The sequence below is a fragment of the Miniopterus schreibersii genome, assembly GCF_964146895.1.
Source record: "Miniopterus schreibersii genome assembly, chromosome: 7".
Taxonomy (NCBI): domain Eukaryota; kingdom Metazoa; phylum Chordata; class Mammalia; order Chiroptera; family Miniopteridae; genus Miniopterus; species Miniopterus schreibersii.
The window spans coordinates 15288402-15312598 of record NC_138108.1 but is presented as its reverse complement, the minus strand read 5'-3'; the positions used below and the strand labels follow the sequence as shown (position 1 = coordinate 15312598).

Here is a 24197-nt window from a genome sequence, read left to right as displayed (position 1 = left end):
TGGGCCTCAGGATTACACATGTTGCCATATAGTAGAATTTCCAGGTAGCATGTGGGCTTGTAAGACAACATGCGCTCTCTCTTCCAAATGAGCTCTTTGATTCCTTTGCAACATGTTGCTGTGAGTGACGCAGAGAAGAGATTTGAACCAAACCACAAAAACATGCCTTCTAGTCTTCCCCAAACAGCTTGCTTACCCTGCAGCGACTTCCCAGCCCTGTCCTCCAGAGGTCCCGCGGGCTGGCATCAGGCTGAGCTGCTCACACGCATGTTGAACTGCTTCGTGCCGAAGCCCTGCAAAGGCCTCTCAGAGGCCTCACGCTCACTTCCTCCACCGTAACCTTTACCTCCACTCGTACTTTTCCATTTTCCATCATGTGCAAACCTAAGAGCGTTTCTGTTCGTGAGGAGCGAGGCTGGATTGACTCAGAGGCTGGTCTGTGCTTGAGAAAGTCAAAAATAGCACAAAGTCTTCAGTGATGAGGCTGGATGTAGTTATCATTGTTGTCATTGAAATCGGGATTTTCCTGCTGCTGAGATTCTATGCCTATTGCAGATATAGCTGCATAAAATTAGGTCACTGCTGTCTGGACTGTTAGCTTGGGCTCAGGACTCATGTCGCCTGGTCTGGCCGCCAGCATCCTGAGCGGTGGATGTTATATGATGACTTGCCTAGATGCCTTTCTCCTGACTGCTGAGACCTCAGGTTGATGTGACTTCACTGTCGGCCATGTCGATGGGTCCTGTGGATTCTGATATTTGCCTAAGTGTTTTGACTTGAATCAGTCACCTGGATGTAGATAATTCCCAGACCATTTCCATACCGGACCTACGACTCAATCTTGAACTGATGCGACCTCCCCATTGTCCACACAACACTGACACTTATGTAGCCAACTGGCTGTTTCTTGTCTCGCAATTTGGCTGCTCCACCTTTCTCAGGCCAGGCTCCCTTAAGTTGCAAATGCAACGGGGTCATTCTCCTGTGTTCCTACTTCCTACAAGGACATTTCCTTTGTTATTTCATCATCTATTGAAAACCTAACTCTAAATACACGGTTTGTTTCCACCTCCAAAACCTTTGGTCTCACTAGATCTTTCTCATGCAAACAGAATTTTCTTCTGTCTTGTTACAGAGGTTCTCTCCTTCCCCTCATATTCTAGCTATTCTTTTGTTCCCCAGTTTTTAGGCAGATGTTTCCCTCATTGCTTTCTGGAGCTGATGGGCTTACCTTAGCATCAATCCTGGGGCAAATTATTAACTTAACAGGAGTCAGGTAGGATTCATTATTTGAGATACGCCTGCCACCTGCTTTTGCTTTTATTGACATTGGATTTGTTTAAAACAACTTGATAGCTCACAATCAGTGAATGCACCCACATTAAGTTACTCTTAAAAGTGGATAAAAACAGACTGGACAAGAAAGAAGGAATAGTAGGGCATCTAGTTTCTTTTATGCTTCAGGACCGATACATGCAGCCAAATAAGATAATACGAAGGAGAGAAAAGGTAAACGGAAAAATGAGATGCAAAAGAAATGAAGCTGTTAGCCCAGCGCACTAATCCGAGTTCAGCTCTGTGGCCGGTGGGCCAGGGGCATATTGAGGCCCCCAGAGAGATGGATTTTAGTCGTCAGTACTCCAGCGTTCCTGAGCAATGCTTTGGCTTGGGGTTAGAGAGTCAGAATGAAATCAAGAAAGAAAATGGACTTCAGGGACCTATGCGCAAAGTAAGAGCTGGTCTGAATTTGTGGAAAGGGGTGGAGAGGTTTTATAACTCCTGGAACACCCAAGGGAAACAGATCTGCAGGTAGCAGAAGCAGGGCCCTCTGCTGTATGCCAGCAAGTCCTCGGCAGTCACAGCCGCCCCTCCCGTTCACCACAGTAAGGGACTTTCTGAGCTTTGACAATGAGGACCTCCTAGGTGTTTATATGGCTCATTACTGACTGAGGACCTGAGCTACTAAGGAGCATCGCCGTGTTGTTTAATTGGCAGGTAAGAATGTAGCATTGGTCCAACACATGCCAGCAAGGTACATGTGATGGAAAGAGACTTCCATCCCTTAACACAGCCCAGCATATACCTGGGAAATATCCTGCATTTAAAAAAATATGGCAGAGTATTCTTGATTTCAAAACTTTAGAACAAGCTTAAAGATAACCAACTAATTTTCTTACTACATGGCCAGTTGTAGCACTTATGATATCAATAGGCTTCACAAGTATAGTACATAATTTCGAATCACATTTTATGTATAAAAAACCTATTTGTTGACTAAAGCCTATGGTTTTCTTCCAGGCCTGGTTAATTTTGCCATTGTCTAAGCCACCCTTAGTGACTATCATTAAGAAATGCAATTAGTCCATATGCCTTTAAATTAAAATTCCATGTTTGTGGTTTATTTATTCAGGGACTTCAAAATGTATCTCTTCTACAGGATAGTTAATATATAAAGTACATTAAGGATTCACAATTACCATTTACAGCTCATTATTGGCAATGTGTAGCAGCAATACAGTAAAGTTATAAACACATCAATGTTTCCTTTGCTATCCTGCTTTGTGCAGCTTTCTCCAAAAACAAATTCTCCGAATTAAACAAGAAAAATTTCATTGCTAATTAGATTTAGAAAATAGTCTGGAAACTAATGAAAGAAAAAAACAAATTTAAGAAGAGGGGGCAATTTGTTTCAAAGTATCCATGAAATAAATCTTCACTGCAACCATATAAGTTATATTTTCAATTTGTTTTCCTATCATGTTTGTAGAAACAGAACTTTAATATACACGTGCATATATAAATAACTGGTGGAAAAAACATAGGATGGACTTCTTATGTATGTGCAAAGAGTGTCCTCATATTCCTGCATATTTTAGAGAATTTATACTTATTATCACATAATTTAAAGGTTTTTATCATAATATTTGGTTTTCAGATCTACGTGTCATTTTAAATAATGCTGTACTTTGACAGTAGGTGGCACTATTGTCATTTTCTGACCATGGGCTGCGTCAGCTGGCAGAAGCCCGCAGGTGCACGTGCTCTTTCATTTAAGGGAGGAATGGCCATCCAAGAATCAATCCTGAAAGTCATCATTAACTTGAACTGACATCAAAGTGCCATTCCTTTGCCATTCTCTGTTTTAAACGCACAGAATTTCCTCGCACCTTTGCTATTAACTAACTGCTGCCTGCGGGTAGCCCAACACTCTTTTGTGTGTAATGATTTTCTTTTAAATGATTTCAGTACTTTTGCTGGCCTCACAGAACAAAGTCTCACAGAAATGATGCGAAGGAAAACCCCCTTTCTTCACGATTAAGGATAATAATAGTCTTTATTCATCTTTGATATTTACTATTCCTCTCCATTGTAGCTCATCAGCATTTCAACAGCATTCAACAAGCATGGCAATCACATATGTAAAGGTTAGAGTAAATTCAGTTCTCATTAGGAAGATGATCTGTTTTTTACATTTTCTTACAAATTGCTGAAATTACCTCCTATCATCTCTTTTGTCAATCCAAAATCCATTCAGGCTGCTTTTTATCCAAAACAAATAAAACAGTAATAGCAACAACCGCCACCACAAAACTTAATTCGCTACTTTTCCCTACAGTGGTTATGCGGTTTCTATTGTCCACCTTAACACCCAGTCAGCCATTAGTCACAAATGAATGGATTCGTAGGTGGAAGAGTGGACACGACTGACAGACACAAATGAATTTTTAAGCATTTCTCTAAAAGCCCTCACTAACGTTCCTTTCACAGGAGCAGTTAAGCATGTCAGTCTCTTCTGGCAAAGTTTTGGCTTTGCTGCAATCAAAAAGATAGGTTTGCCATCCCAGGATTTTCATTTCACTTTCACCATGGATATCTAGTTTGCCTTCCTAGGATTCTCATGGTTGATTGATGGTGTGAAGAAATGTATCGATAAGAGAATAATTTGGAGACAACTCCACCAAGATTATCTGCTTTTTTTTGTTTGTTTTATTTGCCGTTGAGCTTCCTTCTCAGAAAATTGATGCATGACTATTATATTTGGGCCTGTGTCTATGTGTATAATTTTCTTCTACATACTTGGGATGTCTTTCATCTGCTACAAAGACATTTTATTCTAAGTAATCCGGGTAAAATGAGGGCACCTGTGATTCCCCTATTCATTATATCTCATCTACGACTACTAATAAACTAATAATAATAAACGTGGCATTACTGAGTTTGCTCAGAATAGGAAGACATTCATGAGAATTTCACAGGTTTGATTACTGAAAGAACCATCACAGACTAGACTGTGGACCCACTCATTTCAATAGTTCTGCTCCAACCCTTTCAGCGCCCGGCTCCACAGGGCCCGTGGGTGCAGGCGCAGGCCCCTCTCTTTTCACTCTGCTGTCAGGATCCCCTGTAAGCCAAGGGACATTGGGTGGGGTACCCCAGGGGGCTCGCAGAAACGGACTGAACCACATATGCACGGCCCACCTCCCCCAAACTAAATGTACACTCAGCTCGCCTTGCCCTCAGCAGGATCCCCGAGGCGCCAGCGCCTGCCTCAGTACCCCCTTCAGCAGAGTGGGGCTGTCACAGGGCGGGCTGTACAGTGGGAAGAGACAGGCGTCTTCATCGGTGGCAGCTAAAACATCTTATCTCTTTGGTGAATTTTATAAAAAGTTACCTCAGTGAAAACACATTCCTATGGCCTCTCCCAGAGCCTTGGAGGTGACAGGCAAATGAGGGGCCCTGACACTTTAACTTCTTTAGTTTAAAGCGGGCGAACACATTTTAATCACAGCTGCTGCTGTAGGAACGATGGGCAGAGGGGAGAAGACAGAGGCAGGGGATTTATACTGGCTCACAGGAAACAGAATGAAGAGTGCAGATTTTCCTAACAATGCTTCCTCCCTCCAACACAATACAGAGAAAAATGTGTTTGGTAACACTTAGGATACATGGTGCATTCCCACTGGGTTAAGATCGCTCTTGATTTTATCTGTTCTAGGATTTCTTACAAATGGAATCGGACAGTATATATGCTTTTTTAGCTCAGCTTAATGTTTTTGAAATTCATCCATGTTGTTGTAGGTCTATCAATTATTTATTTCTTTCATAGCTGAGTTGTATTTCACTGAATGCTGGACCATGAGTTGTTTACCCATTCATCTGTGTTGATGGACATTTGGGTCATTCCCAGTTCCTGGACATTATGAGTAGAACTGCTATGAACATTTATATATAATCCTTATGTGGCTGTGTGTCCCAGTTGACTGGGATAAGTCCTTAAATTGGATCATATGGCACGCATATGTTTAAGGAAATATCATGGGCAAGTTCTTAATTTCTCTCTACCTCAGCAAACGGAGATTTTACTGTCTAATGTCTCTGTGATCAGTCTAATCCATACAGATGTTTAGCACCATGTCTGGTACACAGCAAGCATTTAGTACATGAAATGATGAAAGTTATTATTAGTTAAGGATGTTCTCTAGGACAGATTCAAGTTGAGGCTCCAGTCATTTGTGTTGTAAGGCTGCTCGCCAGATGGAAAGGAAAATCAAGTTGTCTAGAGCCCACTGTTGGGGTTCTAATCCCTGCACCATCACTTGGTTGCTTGGTATCCCTAGGAGAGCTCTTAATCTCTCTGTGCAGTTCCCTCATTTGTAAAATTAGACAAAACTATGTATTAGTAGTAGCATTGATAATACTATTATTTTTTCCATATTATATTCAGATTTTAAAGGAAATTCCTTATACTGGGAAGGCATATTGTTCAAACAGATTGTGTGTAGCTTGATATTTAAGCAAAAGAGGGTAAACTGCATTTGGTAATTGACTTGCATGGGAAAGGTTTTTTTAACTGCAAGTGTCTGTCTCTCTTTGCTTTTCCCTGTAGATGCCCTGATACCAGAGAATACGTTCGCCTATAACCTACAGCTTTCACGGTATCACTCAATCAAAGCACTCCCTCAAGGAGATTTTTCTATTTTTACAACCTGGTTGGTGTTTATGGGAATAAGTTGATAGAGATCTTTTTTTCCCCTTAGCTGCTCTGTGAGATTTATGTAATTTAGGATTTTGTTGTGAGGTTCCTGACAGATGGGGGAAGACATGAAATTATAATGGCACTCTCAGATATGAAACAGTCTGGAGCTGTGATGCATCTAGAGTTTTTATAGTAGAATTTCTGTAGCACATAAAATACCAAAAGCTTGAATTCTGCCTTAGCTGGTAATGGCGCTGCCTGAATATAGGTTGCTATGGTATTGAAGGGGCTGGATTGACAGAGAAACTAAGGAGCTACTGTGATGTGGAAAAGGGGGACTTGCTTAGATAAACTTAAATGGAAAATTCTTTTTGTCAGTAAGAAGAGAGACATTATGTAAACTGATCCCAGGACGCTGTTGGGGATCATAAGGTCCGTAAAATATCCTTCACTTTTGCAAGTCATGTGTCTCTATCTTCATTATGTGCCTGGATGTTACAAATTTCACTTTTCTATTCTGTAAATGAGATAAAATTAAAATATTTCCAACTGATTTTAGTGAAAAATAATGCTTAGTAATAACTTTGTAATTTCTTAACTATGAACATGCAATAATAAAACTAGTGTCTTCATTTTACCTGTCAAATTATAAAAAAAAATCTCATTTTGATTGGTGCCTAGGTTTTAAAGATTCAAGAGAAAACTGTCTTCAGTGAATGTTTTTGAGAAATTTATTCTCTGGCTTAGGGATTCTTAGAGATTGGAGAATAAAGGTCATTGATTCATTCATTGATTCATTCATTCAGAATACTTACTGAAGGTCTACCAATTGGTAGGCACTATTCTGGGCACTGGGACAACAAAGCTGAAAAAATAAACTCACTTCTTGTTGGTGAAAATAGGCACTAACCTGATAAGAAAACAAACATATGCAAACTGCAAGTAGAAATAGAAGATATAAAGAAAATACCATGTATGTTGTTTGTCTGGGGCAATGGATTTCCAGGAGGAGGGCACAGCAGCACAGACTTTAAGCCGTAATGAAATGGCTTTGTCCATGGGACAGGGAGGTCACTATGGCTGGGTCAAGTGAATGATGGGGCGTGTGCACCTTTCCCAACACAACCCCAAACTGCAAAGAAACAACCCTCTCACTTGGAGTGTATGGAGAGAGGTGAGGGGTGAGCTCAAAAGGGTTAGGTTGTGGAAGCGCCAAGAATATAACGAGACTACCTTGTATAATTAATACAGTCACTGTAACTACTTTTTAATTCTTCCTCTCTGCTATGATCTGAACGTGTATGTCCCCCAAAGTTCATATGTTGAAATCCTAACCTCCAGAGATTACCATATTAGTAGGTGGGACTCTGGGGGAGTGCTTTCATCATGAGGGTGGAATTCTAGTGAATGGGATTAGTGCCCTGTAAGACCAGAGACCCCGGGGCCCCTCCCACCATGTGAGATGCAGGGGGGGCCTGCCCAGGAGCCGGGAGGGCCCTCACCAGAGCACCACCGTGCTGGCTCCTTCATCATGGACTGCCCAGGCTCCAAAACTGCCAGAAGTACATTTCTGTCGTTTATCAACCACCCACTCTGTGTGATTTTGTTGTAGCAGCCCAAATGGACTAAAACACTCTCTATTAATCCAGTATTTCAACAAAATGACTTACTTTTCTTTGACAATATTCCTTTCTTCTCTGTTTTTGCACTTTTGCTTATATGCTTTTCTGCATCAGCAGTGGTTTTTTCCCTTCCCCATGTTTTCCCTAAACTTTATATTTTTTAAGGGAAGTTCAACAGTGGATCCTTCATGAAGCCTGATTGGTTCACCCTCTGAATTCCCCATAACTTTTCCCATGTGCCATTCTTTATGCACCGGTTTCTGCTGTGCATTTTACAGTTGTTGTCCTCCTAATGATTGCTAGAGGGCAGAAGTCATGCCCTACCCTTCATGGATAGTTTGCAACCTAGCAGAGAGTGTTGGCTTTATTGGGTGTGCTCACATTGTGGCTGAACAAAAGAAATATACCAGTTCACTTTTCTAGTAAAACTCCTATTACATCTAAACTGAATTTTCTGCAACTTTTTATCTCTGATGCTTACCAGGGATACAGGAGGAGCTCAGGATAATTTTAAATAAATGAGACAGTTACCAGTATTATGTTATTATAGTTTAACAGAAATATTATATAAGTTTTTAAACAAATAATAGTTAATAGGGAGAAGGTGAAAAGTGGTAGTGATGTACCATACTTCCGTGATTTCACATTTAATATAAGTAATTTTTAGAAGTGTATCGTAGGCGATTCAGCTACAGTGTGGGAATATTGATGTTATTGTTTTGTAGGGCTAATGGCTTCTGTTGAACTATTTAGAATTAAAATTTAGCTTCAGAATATTTATTTTCTTAATATGAGATTGTGTCTCAGCAGTATTGCTTGTTCTGTCTATTCTTGTCATGTATTCATTAAGTAGGGTTAATAAACACTGCCATTGTCATGAAAGTCAAAAAAGTACTTTATCATTAGGTCATTAATCATATTTGTAATTTACCTTGGCTACAAGTAGACTGTGGGTACAATAATTTTATACCCTCATCTTTCTTGGGCCAACATTTTGTCTTATGGACAAAGCCACTTCAGAATTTTCTTCTTTAACCATAACAAACTACAACTGTGCATTGGTAGTTTTGACGTGAATTATTAATTACCTTAATGTGAATTTTAAATAATTATTTTGTAGCTTATAAGTCACCATGTACTCATTAGCTTTCTTATAGTTATATCCAAAACATAGTGTATGCTTGGGAGCAAAAGGATATTGCAGATTTAGAAATAACAACTGAGAGCTTGGGAAGAAAGAAGGAAGGACATAACTTGGACAGAAATAGCTCTTTGGGGGCTTCTCGAATAACCGAGGGGCACTGAAGCTGCTTAATCCCATAGACTGTTACATAAACTCTACCATAAGAATTTTTAAAACATGCAACACCTGGCTATTTAGTCAGAGGCGCTGACCTCTTTTCCCTTAGGTGGTCAAATAAAAAAATGACAACAGCCAACACAACAGTAGCTGTCCAGTGTGAATGAATCAAAATTATACTTTCTTTTTGTTAGATCGGCAAAAAACATAGTACATTTTTTGGTGTGCCACAGAATTTTAGTAATTAGTTTATGTGTGCCATGAGATGAAAAAGATTGAAACTCGCTGATCTACATTTTAGGGGGAAAAAACCCAAAGTCTAAAGTGATGCTATATCTAGGCATATTAATAACATGCAAGAGAGAGGAGTTTACTTACAAAGGAGGAAACCACATAATTATTCAAAGCAGCTATATGACTGCAAAGTACAAAATCTAGAGATATCTAAAATGGGTCAAACAGTTTTACATACTTTTGATTTATGGATAGTAGAAGAGATGTTCATAACAATGGTGCTCCATCATCTGGAAGCCAACTTAGAGTTTCAGCAAAGTTATTTAAGGATTCAGAGAAACATACAATATCTTTTAGAAACATACACATAATAAAATTTTGCTTTTTAACCTTTAAAGATAAAATGTTATATGTCTGTAAAATCTGACCATCCAAAATGACAACTTATTCAGAGTTCTACATCGCTGGGTCTTACAATACCTAGCTTTTTGAAATGTTATCTAATGTTGCCACCTCTAAGTCTTACACCAAATTTTATTGATGCAAGATTTAATTTATAATATATATTCCTTTGATATTTTATAAACAATTAATGTTTTCACATTGGCAGGAATTAAACTCTGCCTTTTTCTTTTATTTCCACCACCAGTTTTATTTCTACGCTCTTCCTTTCAAAACTCATTATTTCAAATATAACAGGAGGACCTTACATGTGATTCACTGAGCAAAGGTCACCTCTAAATAGGAAAATGTTACACTTTTGATTTAATCTGCTTTGGCTGTGGAAGTAAATTCAATTGAGAAAGATTTTTTCTTCTAAATCAAAAACGGTCATTTCTTATGAGCAAGATATAGATTGACTACGCTTTGTGCTTCAGTTGTAATGATTTCATAAACCGAGCAGCAAACAGTCTAGTCCCTTTGGAGGGAGGTCACATTAGGAGACAACTTTCAAGTCAGGTTTTGCCCGCTTTCAACATTTTTATCAGCTTAGCTGCAGTATCTTTAATATGTAAAATAATTAGGGTGTTAGTAAAACTTATCAGGAGCTTTTAAAGAGTGAGCATCCAAATTTTTTACTGTGTAACTTGTCTCCAAGAAGATGGATAGAGAAATGGATGAAAGGGAAGGAAAGATTCGTTCTCTCAAACAGGTGATAGTTGAGATAAATGAGAAAAAAGTTCCATTTTAGGATTTACAAATGAAAATTTCCTAGCACAGTAACGAGAGCTATGTCTAAAGGACAGAAGAAAAAAAAAAAGTATTGAAATAGTCCTGACCTAATGCTGATTTATTTTTTTTGACTTATTTCAATTAGCAATGGTTGGGCCATTGATTTGTTTTCTGAGTTCTCCGCAGTTCAGTGTTGCCAGGGTGAGCGATAGCCTCAGGAGCCCCGTTCTGCAGCTCCGAAGGTACACGGCTGTGTGAGAGCAACGCGTGCTGAGTCGGGGCGCAGCCGGCCCCCCGCAGGGGGCGCTCCGGCGCGCAGGGCGGCGGGCCCCTGCCCTCAGGCTGGTCCGCGCTGCGCGCCTACCCAGCCCCGCCCGCGCGCACGGGCATTTCAGTGCCCAACTGACGCGAAGTTGGAGTAATCCTGGGTTTGGAACTTGACGACCGGAGAGAGAAATGGGTACTTCCTCTGGCCTCAGAAAATCGAGACTATGAGTTGACGAACCGCAACATTGTAATTCACATTTCTAATTTAGTGATGTTTTCATATGTTTTGAGTGTAATGAAAACTTGGCTTATTTGCTATTTCACTGTCAAGTTTACTGAATTTGGCGACGTTTATTTGAGAAGTTGGGGCTCTCGCGCCCCTGGGTGACCTGTTGGAACAGTTCCTCACTGAGGCCTCAGCTCTATCGCGGAGAATCACGTTCTATGTTAAAATTGATATAAACAAAAAGAAATCACTTTAGTGGAATTTACTTTACCGGTGGCTGAAGCCGTACTCTGGAGCTAGCGCTCTTACGGGCCGTTCTTGAAGCTCAACACCCGAGGAGCTCGGCGGAGAAATCCCGGGGCGGCGCCCGAAGGCCGGCTCCGCGCCAGCCGCCGATGCGCGGCCGTCGGACGGTTCGGCCTGACGGCAGGAAACAGGAGACGGGGGACTGGACGCGCCCAGGCTCAGCGCGGCAGCTGGGCGGTAACAGAGAAGGGGAGCGAGCGGCTCGGCCGTCAGCCCAGGACCTGGGGAGCTGAACCAATCGCACTGAAGCCGCAGTGACTTGAAGCTGCCGCGCCCACGCCCCCCAGGGCACCGCTGCGTCCTCTGCGGAAGGGGCCTGACCCCGGAGCGAGTCGGGGCAGGAAGAACCACCCCAGGGTACACCGGCCTCTCGCAACCAGCTGGTAGCAGGCCTGCCCAGGGAGGAGGGGCAAGCTCTAGGGCGAGGCACATGCAGGAGGAACCAATGGAGGCGGGAGAGGCGAGCACGTGCGCAGCGGAAACCAAGATGGAGGAGGGAGCAGTAAGCACGTGTGCAGTGGAAACCAAGATGGAGGAGGGAGCAGTAAGCACGTGCGCAGCGGAAACCAAGATGGAGGAGGGAGAGGCGAGCACGTGCGCAGTGGAAACCAAGATGGAGGAGGGAGAGGCGAGCACGTGTGCAGTGGAAACCAAGATGGAGGAGGGAGCAGTAAGCACGTGTGCAGTGGAAACCGAGATGGAGGAGGGAGAGGCGAGCACGTGCGCAGTGGAAACCGAGATGGAGGAGGGAGAGGCGAGCACATGCGCAGTGGAAACCGAGATGGAGGAGGGAGGGGCGAGCACGTGCGCAGTGGAAACCAAGATGGAGGAGGGAGCAGGAAGCACGTGCGCAGCGGAAACCAAGATGGAGGAGGGAGCAGTAAGCACGTGTGCAGTGGAAACCAAGATGGAGGAGGGAGAGGCGAGCACACGTGCAGTGGAAACCAAGATGGAGGAGGGAGAGGCGAGCACATGCACAGTGGAAACCGAGATGGAGGAGGGAGGGGCGAGCACATGCGCAGTGGAAACCGAGATGAAGGAGGGAGAGGCGAGCACATGCGCAGTGGAAACCGAGATGAAGGAGGGAGAGGCGAGCACATGCGCAGTGGAAACCGAGATGGAGGAGGGAGCGGCGAGCACATGCGCAGTGGAAACCGAGATGAAGGAGGGAGAGGCGAGCACATGCGCAGTGGAAACCGAGATGGAGGAGGGAGAGGCGAGCACATGCGCAGTGGAAACCAGCCGGTGCAGTAGGAACCGGATGGTGCGCGGAGCGAGCTTTGGGTCATGCGCAGTAGGAGCCAGAATGGCGACATAAAGGGGTGAAGTCTAGCCTGGGAAGAGGCTCAACTTGGGTCAGGATGGACAGCCTTGCGTTGCGGGAAAGGGACTGTGTAGGGGGAGGGCCCAGCACCCCCCCCCCCCAACAGGAAACAGGTTGGGCTTTTCAAAAGAAAGCCTCCAGGTTCAGAAAACTAGGAAAATATATGGAGGATTATGTCAGAAACCTCCCGAGCGGTGGCTGCTGGAGCCGGCCGCCCTCCACCCCGAGGCGGGCTCACTTCCCTTCGCGGCAGTAAATCCGCCTCTGAGCTTAAACTTCTCGGGCGCCGGTACCCTTTGAAATGCCTGCCTTGCAACAGCAAGAGAACCAGTTTTCACCAGCGACAATGGAAGTCTGTAGGAAGAAAAGGCAGTATGCAGTAATTACACCGGAGTCAATTCGGATCTTAACGGATTTAATCCTTTATTTGAATGTGCCATGTTTCTTTATTACTTACTTGGTGTTTTATAGTGCAATATACCAAGGGGAAGCAATCAATGCAGGTCTATTGATCAGAAATGAGTTAGAACAGGACAGAAACGGAATAGTATTTTACCTGAAAACAGTTACTAGAGGACACTGATTAAATTCAGTAACTATTAAATACGTCAAATGAAATGAAATCGGAGAGAGCACTTCACCAGGCAAAATTAAGGGATTTAAATCAAGGAACTCATCATAACGGGGAGTTGTTACATGTAAAACGTTTTCTCAAGTGCAAGAATCTCATTTCTGTAAAAGGTACATAGTAAACGATTTGTCATACTTTTATATATGTTTGAAATAGTTCATGATATAAAAGCATAAAATGTAATTGAAAGACATAAAATAAAATTTAACAAATGGAAAGAAAGGTCTACTGTGCTCTTGGACAGGAACACTTATTAGGACGTCAATTCTTCATATATACATGTATATACATACACACATATACACACATACATATTTAAGGCAGTGTTCTTTAGAATCCCAATGTGTTTCTTTAGGAGAAGGGGACTTGTTTAAAATAATATTAATGTTTATTGCCCAAAATGAGCTAGAAATAAAGGAGGGAAAGTAAAAGGGACCTGATATTCCAGATGTCAGGACACTGAAACGGAAAATCCGCTAAGCACAAATCAGTATGGTATTGGTATAGAAGTAGACAAACAAGTTACAGGAATTCAGTATTTTGTAAATGTTATTCAAGTGAGAATTTGATATATAAAGTGACATATTTAATGGGAAAGGAGAATTTTTTTAAAGTTCTGTGGTTGGTTATTCATCTAAAAAAAATTGGAATCTATTTTATCTTCTCTGTAAGAATACACTTCAGATGAATAAAATAGTTAAATAGGAAAAAATAAAATAGAAGAATGCTGAAAGTTTTTAAAATTTAGAAGTGCATTTAAAATATGTACATTTTGGCAAAATATTCTTAATCAAACTGTAAACCCAGAGAACACATAGAAAATGTAGCCATAATTTATGCTAGGAAAATTGAATTTTTAAATTTCAAACTATAGTATAAAAGATGTCAATAATAAGATGATAAATGTAGACAAAGATGCTAAGGCCTAACAGCAGTCACTTACAAACAACCCTCCCAAATTGGCAAAAAATGTAGAAGAGAGGAAAAATATAATAGACATTTTAGAATATGGCAAATCAAAATGGCAACACATAAAAAGACACTATAGTTCACTAGTTGTCAGGGAATAAAAATTTAATGTGATATTGAGATGTCATGTTACCCCCAGCAGAGTCCAAAATGAAAGATAAAACTATAAATGTTTACATTGCAAATATTAATGGGAGATTTTCCAGTTTCTTGGGTAATGTAATCTGGCAACAACTATTGAAATTAATAAATATACTGTTTGATCCCGATCTTCTGTCATGCTACAGAATCTATAGACATCAAAGTACCATTAATTACATTTATATGTACATGGATTTTATTCTAATATTGCTTATGGTAGAAGGGTAAATAAATCGCATTATATATACATTAAAGAATAAAATGCAGACACTAAAAAAGTGAACTTTATATAAATTAGCCAGTCTTTTAAAATATTTCAAATGTTTCTACGTAAAACAATAAGTTATTTCAAGGCATTGACTGTTTAAAATATATAAATATAAAACATGGCTATGAAAGAGTACCTTTACATAAGTTAACTGTCTAGATGTTGGAGTTATTAAAGAATTTAAAAACATTTTGTGATAAATGCAAGAATAATGTTAGGAATATTGGTAAGATGTGTGTTTTCATAGGTCTCTGCTAAAGTGGGGAAAACTGGAGCCTTCATCATTGTCAGCTTAGCTGTGCCATCCTTGTCCCAAGTCCCCTTTCTTCTGTTCTAGTCTTTTATAAGTTTATACTTTATTAGGATGTCCTTAGTTTTTACCTAATGTCCATTTTTTGTTCCAGGACCCCACAGTACATTTTGTCATCATGTCTCCTCAGGGTGTCTCTTGGCTGCAGTGGTTTCTCACACTTGACTTGATTTTGATGATGTTGACTGTTTCTAGGAGTACCAGCAAGTATGTTGTGGAATGTCCCTCCCTTAAGGTTTTTCTCATGTGTTTCTCATGATTACTCTGGGTTTATGGGTTTTTGACATTAGTGTTCACCAGGTTTCTCCTCTGTAAAGTTATTCTTTTTCTCCCCTTTCCGTATTGTACTCTTTGGAAGGAATTCACCACGTGCAGCGCACACTTAAGGAGCGGGGTATTATGCTCTTTCCTGGAATGTGGTGCATCTGCATGTATTATTTGAATTCTTCTTCACAGAAGGTATGTCAGTTCTCCTCTGTTTATGTGCTTATCTCACCATTTATTTATATCACTATGGACTCATAGATACTTATTTTATGGTTTTATGGTTTTTGGTTACCCTCTAGTGCTACTTTATTAATTTTGCTCGGACATATTTTAGCTTTGTACATTTTGGGGAGCTCTTTCAGTTGGCTCTTGTGTCTGTTTTATATTTCCCCATATTTGTGAGTTTTTGGGGGGGGCTTTTTTTTTTTTTTTTTCACTGTCTGGAACTATAAGATTCTCCATGCTCATCTTGTACATTCTTAGCTCAGCCCTAGATTTGGTACTTTTCTCAATGGCCATACCTTTTATTGGCAAATGGTATTAGAAACCAAGATATGGGTATTAGGTGTGCTCATTGCTATGGGAGTATTGTTGCTTCTAGGCCCTGTCAGATGACAGAGCAAGGAAACACACACACACACACACACATACTCACACAGGTATGCACTAGAAGTTCAAGTGATATTATCTGGACTGAGGTTTTTTTTTTTCTTTTACTCAGGTCCTCTGTGTTCATTCAATTCTTGGAAAAACATTTTCTTCATACTTGCAAGGTAGCTATGGCAACTCCAGAAGTTAAGTTCCAAGAAACAGAGTCTAAGAGGCCCTTTTCCAGAGTTCCCAACAAATTCCTCCTGAGAGTCATTGGCTCCTTTTAGGTCACATGCCAATTTAGGAACTGATTACTGTAGCGAAGCAAATATTTATGTTAGGACATGTGATCCTTTTGGTCAGAATAATGACAGTGTTTGAACTATACATGGGTTAAAAGCATCAGAGACATGGATTTTCAAGTAGTTGTTACTTAAAAAAGAAAGGAAAATACAGATGTTTGAAAAATGATAATTTCCACCATAGTAAATACCACTATTTACATGAATTCTGAAATTTTAAAACTGGCTTCCACTTACTGTGAGGTTGTAAAAGAAAATAAGGTAGTTAGTTTAAAAAAATGCATCAGGAAATAGCTTGAGCTCTATTGAAAGCAAATGAACATTCATAACTTCTGAAAATTGAATAGTACTTTACTATATTTTTACATATGAGTACTCTCTGCTTTGAAACTACAAATGTAAAGAATAAATCCATTGTCAGATTACTTTCTGGTTTTGCTTTAAAAATAATTTCACTTTTACAAAAATGGAACATTTAGGTTTGGAGGAAATAAAATCTTTGTCCCTTGTGACTGTTGCTTCATTTTGTCTCTCTCCATTGGTTTTCTTTATTTACCTTGTTCAGGAATATATTCAAAGGTAAACTAGATATATTGCTGTTCATTCATCAAAATGTTAAAGCACTTTCATTTTTTCAACTTTGAGGGAGGAAGTTTGTCAAATATTTTTAAAAAGAAAAAGTTATAGGCTGGCAGGACTAGAGGTTGGCATTAAAACTCAAACCTGTATTATGATTTGGAGTTTCTATTTTTTCTTAGGCTTTCATACCACTTTTAAAATTAAATCAGCAATTAATGAAACAAAAATTCCAATGGAAAAGGATTATTTTTAAATTAATCTCTTGCAAAGATATACTAGTTTAAAGATGCTAGCAATCACTAGAAAAAGTCACATCTTGTTATTTGTGTTTTTTTTTGGTTTTGTTTTGTTTACCTGAAGACAGTTATTGCTTCCAGTTATATTTAAGATTATTGCTTTTATTTTATTGTTTTAATAATATTACTCATTCATTGTAGAGATTTAAAGGCTTAAAAAATAAAATATTAAAGATACTCCTAATTTGAATTTTTAAATGCACTGCTACTTAGGTTCCTGTGACATGTTCAAATTGTAGTTGGGCCACAAATATCTTGGGTGACTTCTAAATTTAAATTCCATGAAATGGACATTAAATTGGGAACTCTGAATTTAAACTTTGGTTATTTGAAACCCTTAGAGAATCGAACTTCCAGAGTTAAAATAATATTTTTTGAGGAGTGCAGTAATGATACATTTTTGAGTTACAAGACTTTTTATTTTATTTTTTAGCTCTTTTGACAACAATCTTTCTCACCTTTTCTCTACCTTAAGCAGTGGATACTTGCCATAATTTGTTTACTTTCTTATGACTTTATTAAAATATATATATTTTTGAGTAGTACTGGATATTTCTAAAATTGAATTTTGTCTTACAAATGTTCTTATATATGTAAATTCCTTATAAATATAACAGCCAATTTTGAATAAGCATATCACTTAATGGTTTAAGTCAATTTTATTAAGTTATTTATTGAAAATATTTTATGTACTGGACATGATAATAATTAGTACTTTTTACATATTTCATTTACTCTTTATATTTCAGTAAGGTGAGTATTAAAATCTCAGTTTTAGAGAAAAGGACAATAAGGTTCAGAGCTTAAGATAATTAAGGTCACACAGAAGAGCCAGGATTTAAACCTATCAGAAGAACAGGACATACTACATCTAAAAATTAAGAGACACTGTAACAAACAAAAGAAAAAAAATCAAAGTAAACATTATTCAGAGAGACTCTCCTCCATGGTTTCTCATGCTCCTACATGCCTTGCTGGGTGTGCAAGGCTGGGCCACTCCTTACCCTGGCCATTTCTCAGTCTTGTGTTTACAGGAAACAACCTTGAAGGATGGGGTAATGCCTCCCTTTTGAACAAAGAGTAGGCTTTCAGTAAAAGCTGTGGATCCCCCAATTTCAGAGTCCCTTTCTTGTATTTGCAGCCTCTTATAATTGTTCCTTGCATTTAGTGAGCACTCAGGATTTGTTTTATGTGAGGCATAAAGGACAAAGAGTAGGTTTTTTTTTTTAAAAAATATACCAGGAATGAATTCTCCAAATATGTCTGTGAGCCTTATTTACAAAAAGAAAACAATGAACTTCAATAGAACTATGACATTCATTTCTTAGTGTTTACTATGTGTGTGGTGAGTTCTTAATTATGTTGTTTTACCACTTGCAACAACGCTTTAAGGTAGGTAATCATTTTTCATCAAGAAATGTAGAATAAAAAAGAATCTTCAAGGAAAAGAGCCCAGCAGATGCTTGCTTCTGATATATATGCAATATAAATCTGAGGAAGATTCCCTCATAGCAAAAGGAGTGCCTAAGATTGGGCAAATATCACTTATTATACATTATATTAGGGCCATTTGTGCCTCATAATTCTTATGAAAGTGGCTTTACCTTGGCAAGAAACAGCACTCCAAATACTATTCCAAGACCTAGTGTATGAAATCAAAGTCAAGACAGATGTCCAGATAGATGTTTTAAAGGAACACAAGAATGGATTTGACTAAGCGAAGCACTCTGTTTCTTAATTGCTAAGCGTCTGAGGATGGTATCTACCCCCCCCCCAGGTACTGAGAATCTTCTTTTCCTGGAGTTTTCCCTGGGGATAATTGGGGTTCTCCACATATCTAAAATCCGGGCACTGAGGATGGCATGTAAGAACCAAGAGAAAGGCAATTTAGGGAAGAAAGTAAAGAGAGAAACAAATGCTAGCGTCAAACCTAAAGAAAACCAAGCTGCCTCGATGAGAAAATGTGTGTAATCCAAGCCGGCTGTTTTTGGCATCGTATCTTGCGCACTCCAGGAGCGGCGTCGGAACTCTCAGGGTAACTAGGCAACGACGTTGCCGTGGTAACCCGGGAAGCTCAGCGAGTTCCCGCTGGTATCACAGGGGCAGCCCTTCCGCCCCGGAGCTGGCCTGGTGGGAGGAGTGAGGGAGTGTCGGGCTCTCGCGAGAGCTGCGTGGGGTCGTTGGCGAGCGTCTTCGACGTCGTTCCTACGGACGCGGTGGGCCGGCGGGGCCGCGGCCCGAAGCTCCTCGATGGCCGCTCCGGAAGGGACGCGCATCTCGCCCCTGTGGGTTCTGGAAGAAGCCCTGGGCGGGGGCGTGCCGGCAGCCGGGGACGCCGCGGACGCGGTGGCCGCCGAGGGCACCTACTACCTGGAGCGTATCCTTCCCGTGTAGGCGCGGCCCCGGTGCCGGCCGCTGTAACGGTGTCAGGGGCGAGAGCCCGGCTCCCCACTGGGGGGCGCCCTTGAGGCTCGGGGCCGCCGAGCCGGCCGAGGCGCTTGTTGGACCTCAAGGCGGCGTCTCTGCCCCCAAACCCCGGGCGTAGCTACCACTGAGTCAACTCTGGACAAAGCGGGGTGTGAAGGTGGCCAGCGCGCCGGCCCAGCCGGCCTTCTGGCGCGGCGGTCTTCCTGAAGCAGCCCCGAGCTTTCGGAACACTCGCTTTTATTTCTTGTGAAAAACTTTAGAACTCCCATCCCCGGTGGGGCACGTAGGGGAGGCCGCCGTCCATGTTCCTCTCTTCCATTGATCTCTCTCTCTCTTTCTCTCCCTTCCTCTCTCTAAAACCAGTAAAACACTCTCTGGTGAATAGTAAAAAAACCCAAACCCCAAAACCTTCTCAGCTCCACTCCTCTAGGCATGTAGATGATTTGTCCTGCCGAGAGGGGGAGGGTTCGTGAGAAGAAGATCCCTATTCAGGCAGGTAGGACGGAGATGAGTTATCTGTTTTATTCTCAAAGGCATCAAGGAAACTCCAAAATCTGCCTTGTTAGGTTTGTCCCGCTAGAGTCACTCCAGCTCTGGTTCCCGGACTCAGGGACCCGGCCGCGGCCCGGCTGTGAGCTCCGGCGGCTGGTCCACCTGCCTGACCCGGCCACGGCCCGGCTGTGAGCTCCGGCGGCTGGTCCACCTGCCTGACCCGGCCACGGCCCGGCTGTGAGCTCCGGCGGCTGGTCCGCCTGCCTGACCCGGCCGCGGCCCGGCTGTGAGCTCCGGCGGCTGGTCCACCTGCCTGACCCGGCGGCGCCCCGTCTGTGAGCTCCGGCGGCTGGTCCACCTGCCTGACCCGGCCACGGCCCGGCTGTGAGCTCCGGCGGCTGGTCCACCTGCCTGACCCGGCGGCGCCCCGTCTGTGAGCTCCGGCGGCTGGTCCACCTGCCTGACCCGGCCACGGCCCGTCTGTGAGCTCCGGCGGCTGGTCCACCTGCCTGACCCGGCCACGGCCCGTCTGTGAGCTCCGGCGGCTGGTCCACCTGCCTGACCCGGCGGCGCCCCGTCTGTGAGCTCCGGCGGCTGGTCCACCTGCCTGACCCGGCCACGGGCCGTCTGTGAGCTCCGGCGGCTGGTCCGCCTGCCTGACCCGGCGGCGCCCCGTCTGTGAGCTCCGGCGGCTGGTCCACCTGCCTGACCCGGCCACGGCCCGGCTGTGAGCTCCGGCGGCTGGTCCACCTGCCTGACCCGGCGGCGCCCCGTCTGTGAGCTCCGGCGGCTGGTCCACCTGCCTGACCCGGCCACGGCCCGGCTGTGAGCTCCGGCGGCTGGTCCACCTGCCTGACCCGGCCGCGGCCCGGCTGTGAGCTCCGGCGGCTGGTCCACCTGCCTGACCCGGCCACGGCCCGGCTGTGAGCTCCGGCGGCTGGTCCACCTGCCTGACCCGGCGGCGGCCCGTCTGTGAGCTCCGGCGGCTGGTCCACCTGCCTGACCCGGCGGCGCCCCGTCTGTGAGCTCCGGCGGCTGGTCCGCCTGCCTGACCTGGCCACGGCCCGTCTGTGAGCTCCGGCGGCTGGTCCGCCTGCCTGACCCGGCCGCGGCCCGGCTGTGAGCTCCGGCGGCTGGTCCGCCTGCCTGACCCGGCTCGGTACCTGTCCCAGCTCCGGGGAGCTTTCAGCAACTTCGTTAAAGAGATCAAAGAAAATAAATGGTATTTTACTTGAGGCAAGCATGATTTTTCCAAGTATATAAGTTTGAAGAGTTGGAAACTGATTTGTGGGTGCTTTAGCATCTTAAGTGAAGCTTTATATTTCTGTTTTTATAGCACTGTCAAGCTTTTTTAGTAATAGTTCTTTTTAAATTAAAAAATAAGTCAACATTTCTTTCAGAGCTGTCTACATCACGTATAAAGTTACCCACTGTCCTTGCTACTGAGTGATAACCAGGCATCAACATTTTTGTCTGCGTTAAAATGATTTCTGTAACACATAGTTTAATTGTTAACATGAGACACACAATGAGGTAACTTCTTGCTAACATTGGAGTCCCATAAATGGTGGGACTCCAGGATAGCACAACTTTCAGCAATGAAAGTCATGTTTTCTCAATTGGCAGGGGCAATCCCGAGTCACAACTGCCAGTACATAGCACTTGACCCAAAGCCTGTCGTAAAGACTTCTCTTAATAGTCACATTTGCAAATATAAGCAACTCCAACTTTTCAGAATTTTATTATCTAGTTTGTGAATTATTTAGGCCCTTTGCTTTTCTTCTCTCTCTGCTTGACTGAGTACTATTTTGGGTTTCAACCAGAGTAGTCAGGGGATAACAAAGCTAAACATTTAACCACTCAGTTTTTCTATATTCAATGCAACATTCAGGTAAGGGTTAGTCATGGGAGAGACTTTAACTCTTAGGTTTGGGGATTACTCCTGAATGCGAATTATCCTTGTATCCCTGGGCTCGTGTAACACGCATAATTAAGAGTTGACTGTATAATGTTATTTGACATTGTTTCTTAAGGCAATTATGATAGTTGTTGGAGTGAGACTTTCTTGGGTTTAAAGTCTTTAGCTCTCAGGTCATTTAATTGAGCTCTTGCAGTGGATAAATAAAAGTTATGATATGCACAAATGAATCAGAAATCTGATGTTCTCTACTTTGCACGTACACCATATCACTTCTAATCTGCATTTAGTGTTGGACTTCCTTTATTTATGACTGAACAGATGCTCCTAGAACACTAGACAACAAGATATCAATATTGAGCAAGGCTTTGAAAGATATTTACTCAAATTCTCCAGGAAATCAGCCTTTTCTTTGCTTTTAAACGTTTAGACATAAAGAACATGTACACATTAATGTGCCCCAAACCAGAAACATAGCCAGGATCCGTCATGGGGTAGGGAGTGGCTTCATTAATAAAGTCCCTGCATGATTTACAACAGTTTAGAGAATGTGTTCAGGAAAAAGATTTCTAATCCCTGCGATACCCCTCCCTTATAACTCCTAGCTGTAGTAGTGCCACCTGTTTCTCTTCTGAACCACTTCACAATATCATTGTTTTTATGTTTTAAACTTCCAAAAGATGAGGTACATACATACATGACGTAGTTCTAAAGCTATTGCCAGAGCTTTAAGAGATCTGGTCATGGAGTGCATCAATCCTCTGGAGACTTCATGAAAAAGGAATTTGCAGCATTGTAGAATATAAGGCTAGATTTTAAGTGACCTGTAAAGGGTCAAGTAGGTGTCTGTAGAATTTGTAAAGAAGGTTGGTTGTTTTTTGTTAATGAATCCTCTATTAGAAATCAATACAACTTGGGTGAGGTTTTCAGTTGCTGTAGTGATGATGGGCTGCCTATTAATGTGTAGCTGTAGACATTTGGGAATGCCCAATTCCAGTTGGGAGATGCAGGCAGGGATGAGTTGTGCTAAGAAAGCTAATGTTTAACTGATATTTTGCTATCTGTCAAGAGAAATACCTTGTTCAAGGAAGAGTCATGGAATACATGACTAGGAAGGTGAGGCCCACAAAGTGGTGTTATAATCACTTCCCTTTGCACCGATTCTCTGCTCCCCTACCTAGCTTTTGATTATTCTGTCATCTTTCTAGGTATTCTAACACTAAGATTTTGGCTCCTTAGACAGTGGACATAAATATGCTGGCCACTGAAAGGTGGCGTCTGGCCCAACAGCAATGTCTGAACAGCAGGTTCTGAGGATTGAGTGAGTTAAGCCAGTCCTTTGAGGCAGCTGCAAACTGTTTCTGAAAATGTGAAATTAAGGATTCCAGACCCTGAAATACGGTGATCAGGTTAAACTGATATCCATCTGAGATGGATGCTTGTCTTTTTAAGTGACACCCCTAGCCAATCCTTCATTGCAATAGTGTAATGTTCATCGATAACTTTGTTTAATAAATATTGACTTCTGTCATTTAAAAAATATTTTCTTCTTTTAACGTTTTTAATTTCCCTCCCTCTGTTTTGTTACTTCTCTGGAATGTTTATAGTATTAAGTAAGGAGATATTGCGAAATCCTTAATAATTATTATGTGCTCAAGTTGTGTATTTCTTAGTACCCCTGGAGAACCGAATTTGCCCATGGGTACTTAGTTGCACACTACATGTAGTCAAAAACGATAGACAATCTGAATGTAGAATCTAGACCTAGAGGCATGTTGCTAAGCCCAGAGTGCTGAATTTTACATGCAGGAAAGTCATAGGCTATTTAGAGAGAGAAATTGTGTTTTTTTCTGTGTCCTGTAGTTCAGGCAGACTTTAATGTATGAATTAAAGCTAAGGGTATTTAAATGAAGCTTCTAATTCAGTAAGTTCAGGTCAGGGCTGAGATTCTTTAGTGCTAGCAAGCTCACAGGTGCTGCTAGTAAGAGCTGTAATAGGAATAGCAGGGCTGTTTACAAGTATCTTAGCCTTTCACCTTTATATTTTCAGAGGTACAATATGTAGAGTCGATATCTTTGTGTCTACTGGCTTACAAATTGGAAAACTTACACTGCTACCCACTCTGAGAACTATGAGTCTTATATGTCCAAAGAAACGTATTTTCCGTTGTCTGAGGTGGAAGATGTGCAGTAGCTGTCTAGGGCAAGGGTGGCCAGCATGTTTCCATTCTCGGCAATGCAATTGAAATGGTGGTGGCTTCCTGGTAGGTGGTGTTAATAAGAATTCTGAGGCCTAATGAAGACTCAGTGGGAAAGACTGCAGGAAGCAAACAACAATGGGGGAAGTGGCAGCAAACCTGCTACTTATTTCCCATCTTTGGTTTACATTATTCAGTTAACTTAATTTAAGCTGGAATTCCTAAGAAAGGGAACATGACTTCACATGATGTTTACTATTTACAGTACTTTTATTTCAATTTAGTAAGTAAAATGTTGATTATGGAGGATCCAGCCTAGAATTTAGATTGCCTCTGTGTACATTGGCTCTGTGGTGATGGCAAAGATTACAAAGCAATTT

At 42.1% G+C, this 24197-nt stretch overlaps 1 protein-coding gene across 2 annotated transcripts in view; it reads left to right on the top strand.

Annotated features, from left to right (window-relative positions):
• Nucleotides 1-18964: 18964 nt before the first annotated feature.
• SPAG16 (sperm associated antigen 16) overlaps nt 18965-24197 on the top strand; it is a 557305-nt gene continuing 552072 nt past the window's right edge. For both annotated transcript variants that reach the window (XM_081143494.1, XM_081143495.1), the window contains exon 1: nt 18965-19160. In XM_081143494.1, the coding sequence (XP_080999620.1) occupies nt 19034-19160 (127 nt within the window). In that variant the 5' untranslated portion in view covers nt 18965-19033. The remainder of the gene's footprint in view (nt 19161-24197) is intronic.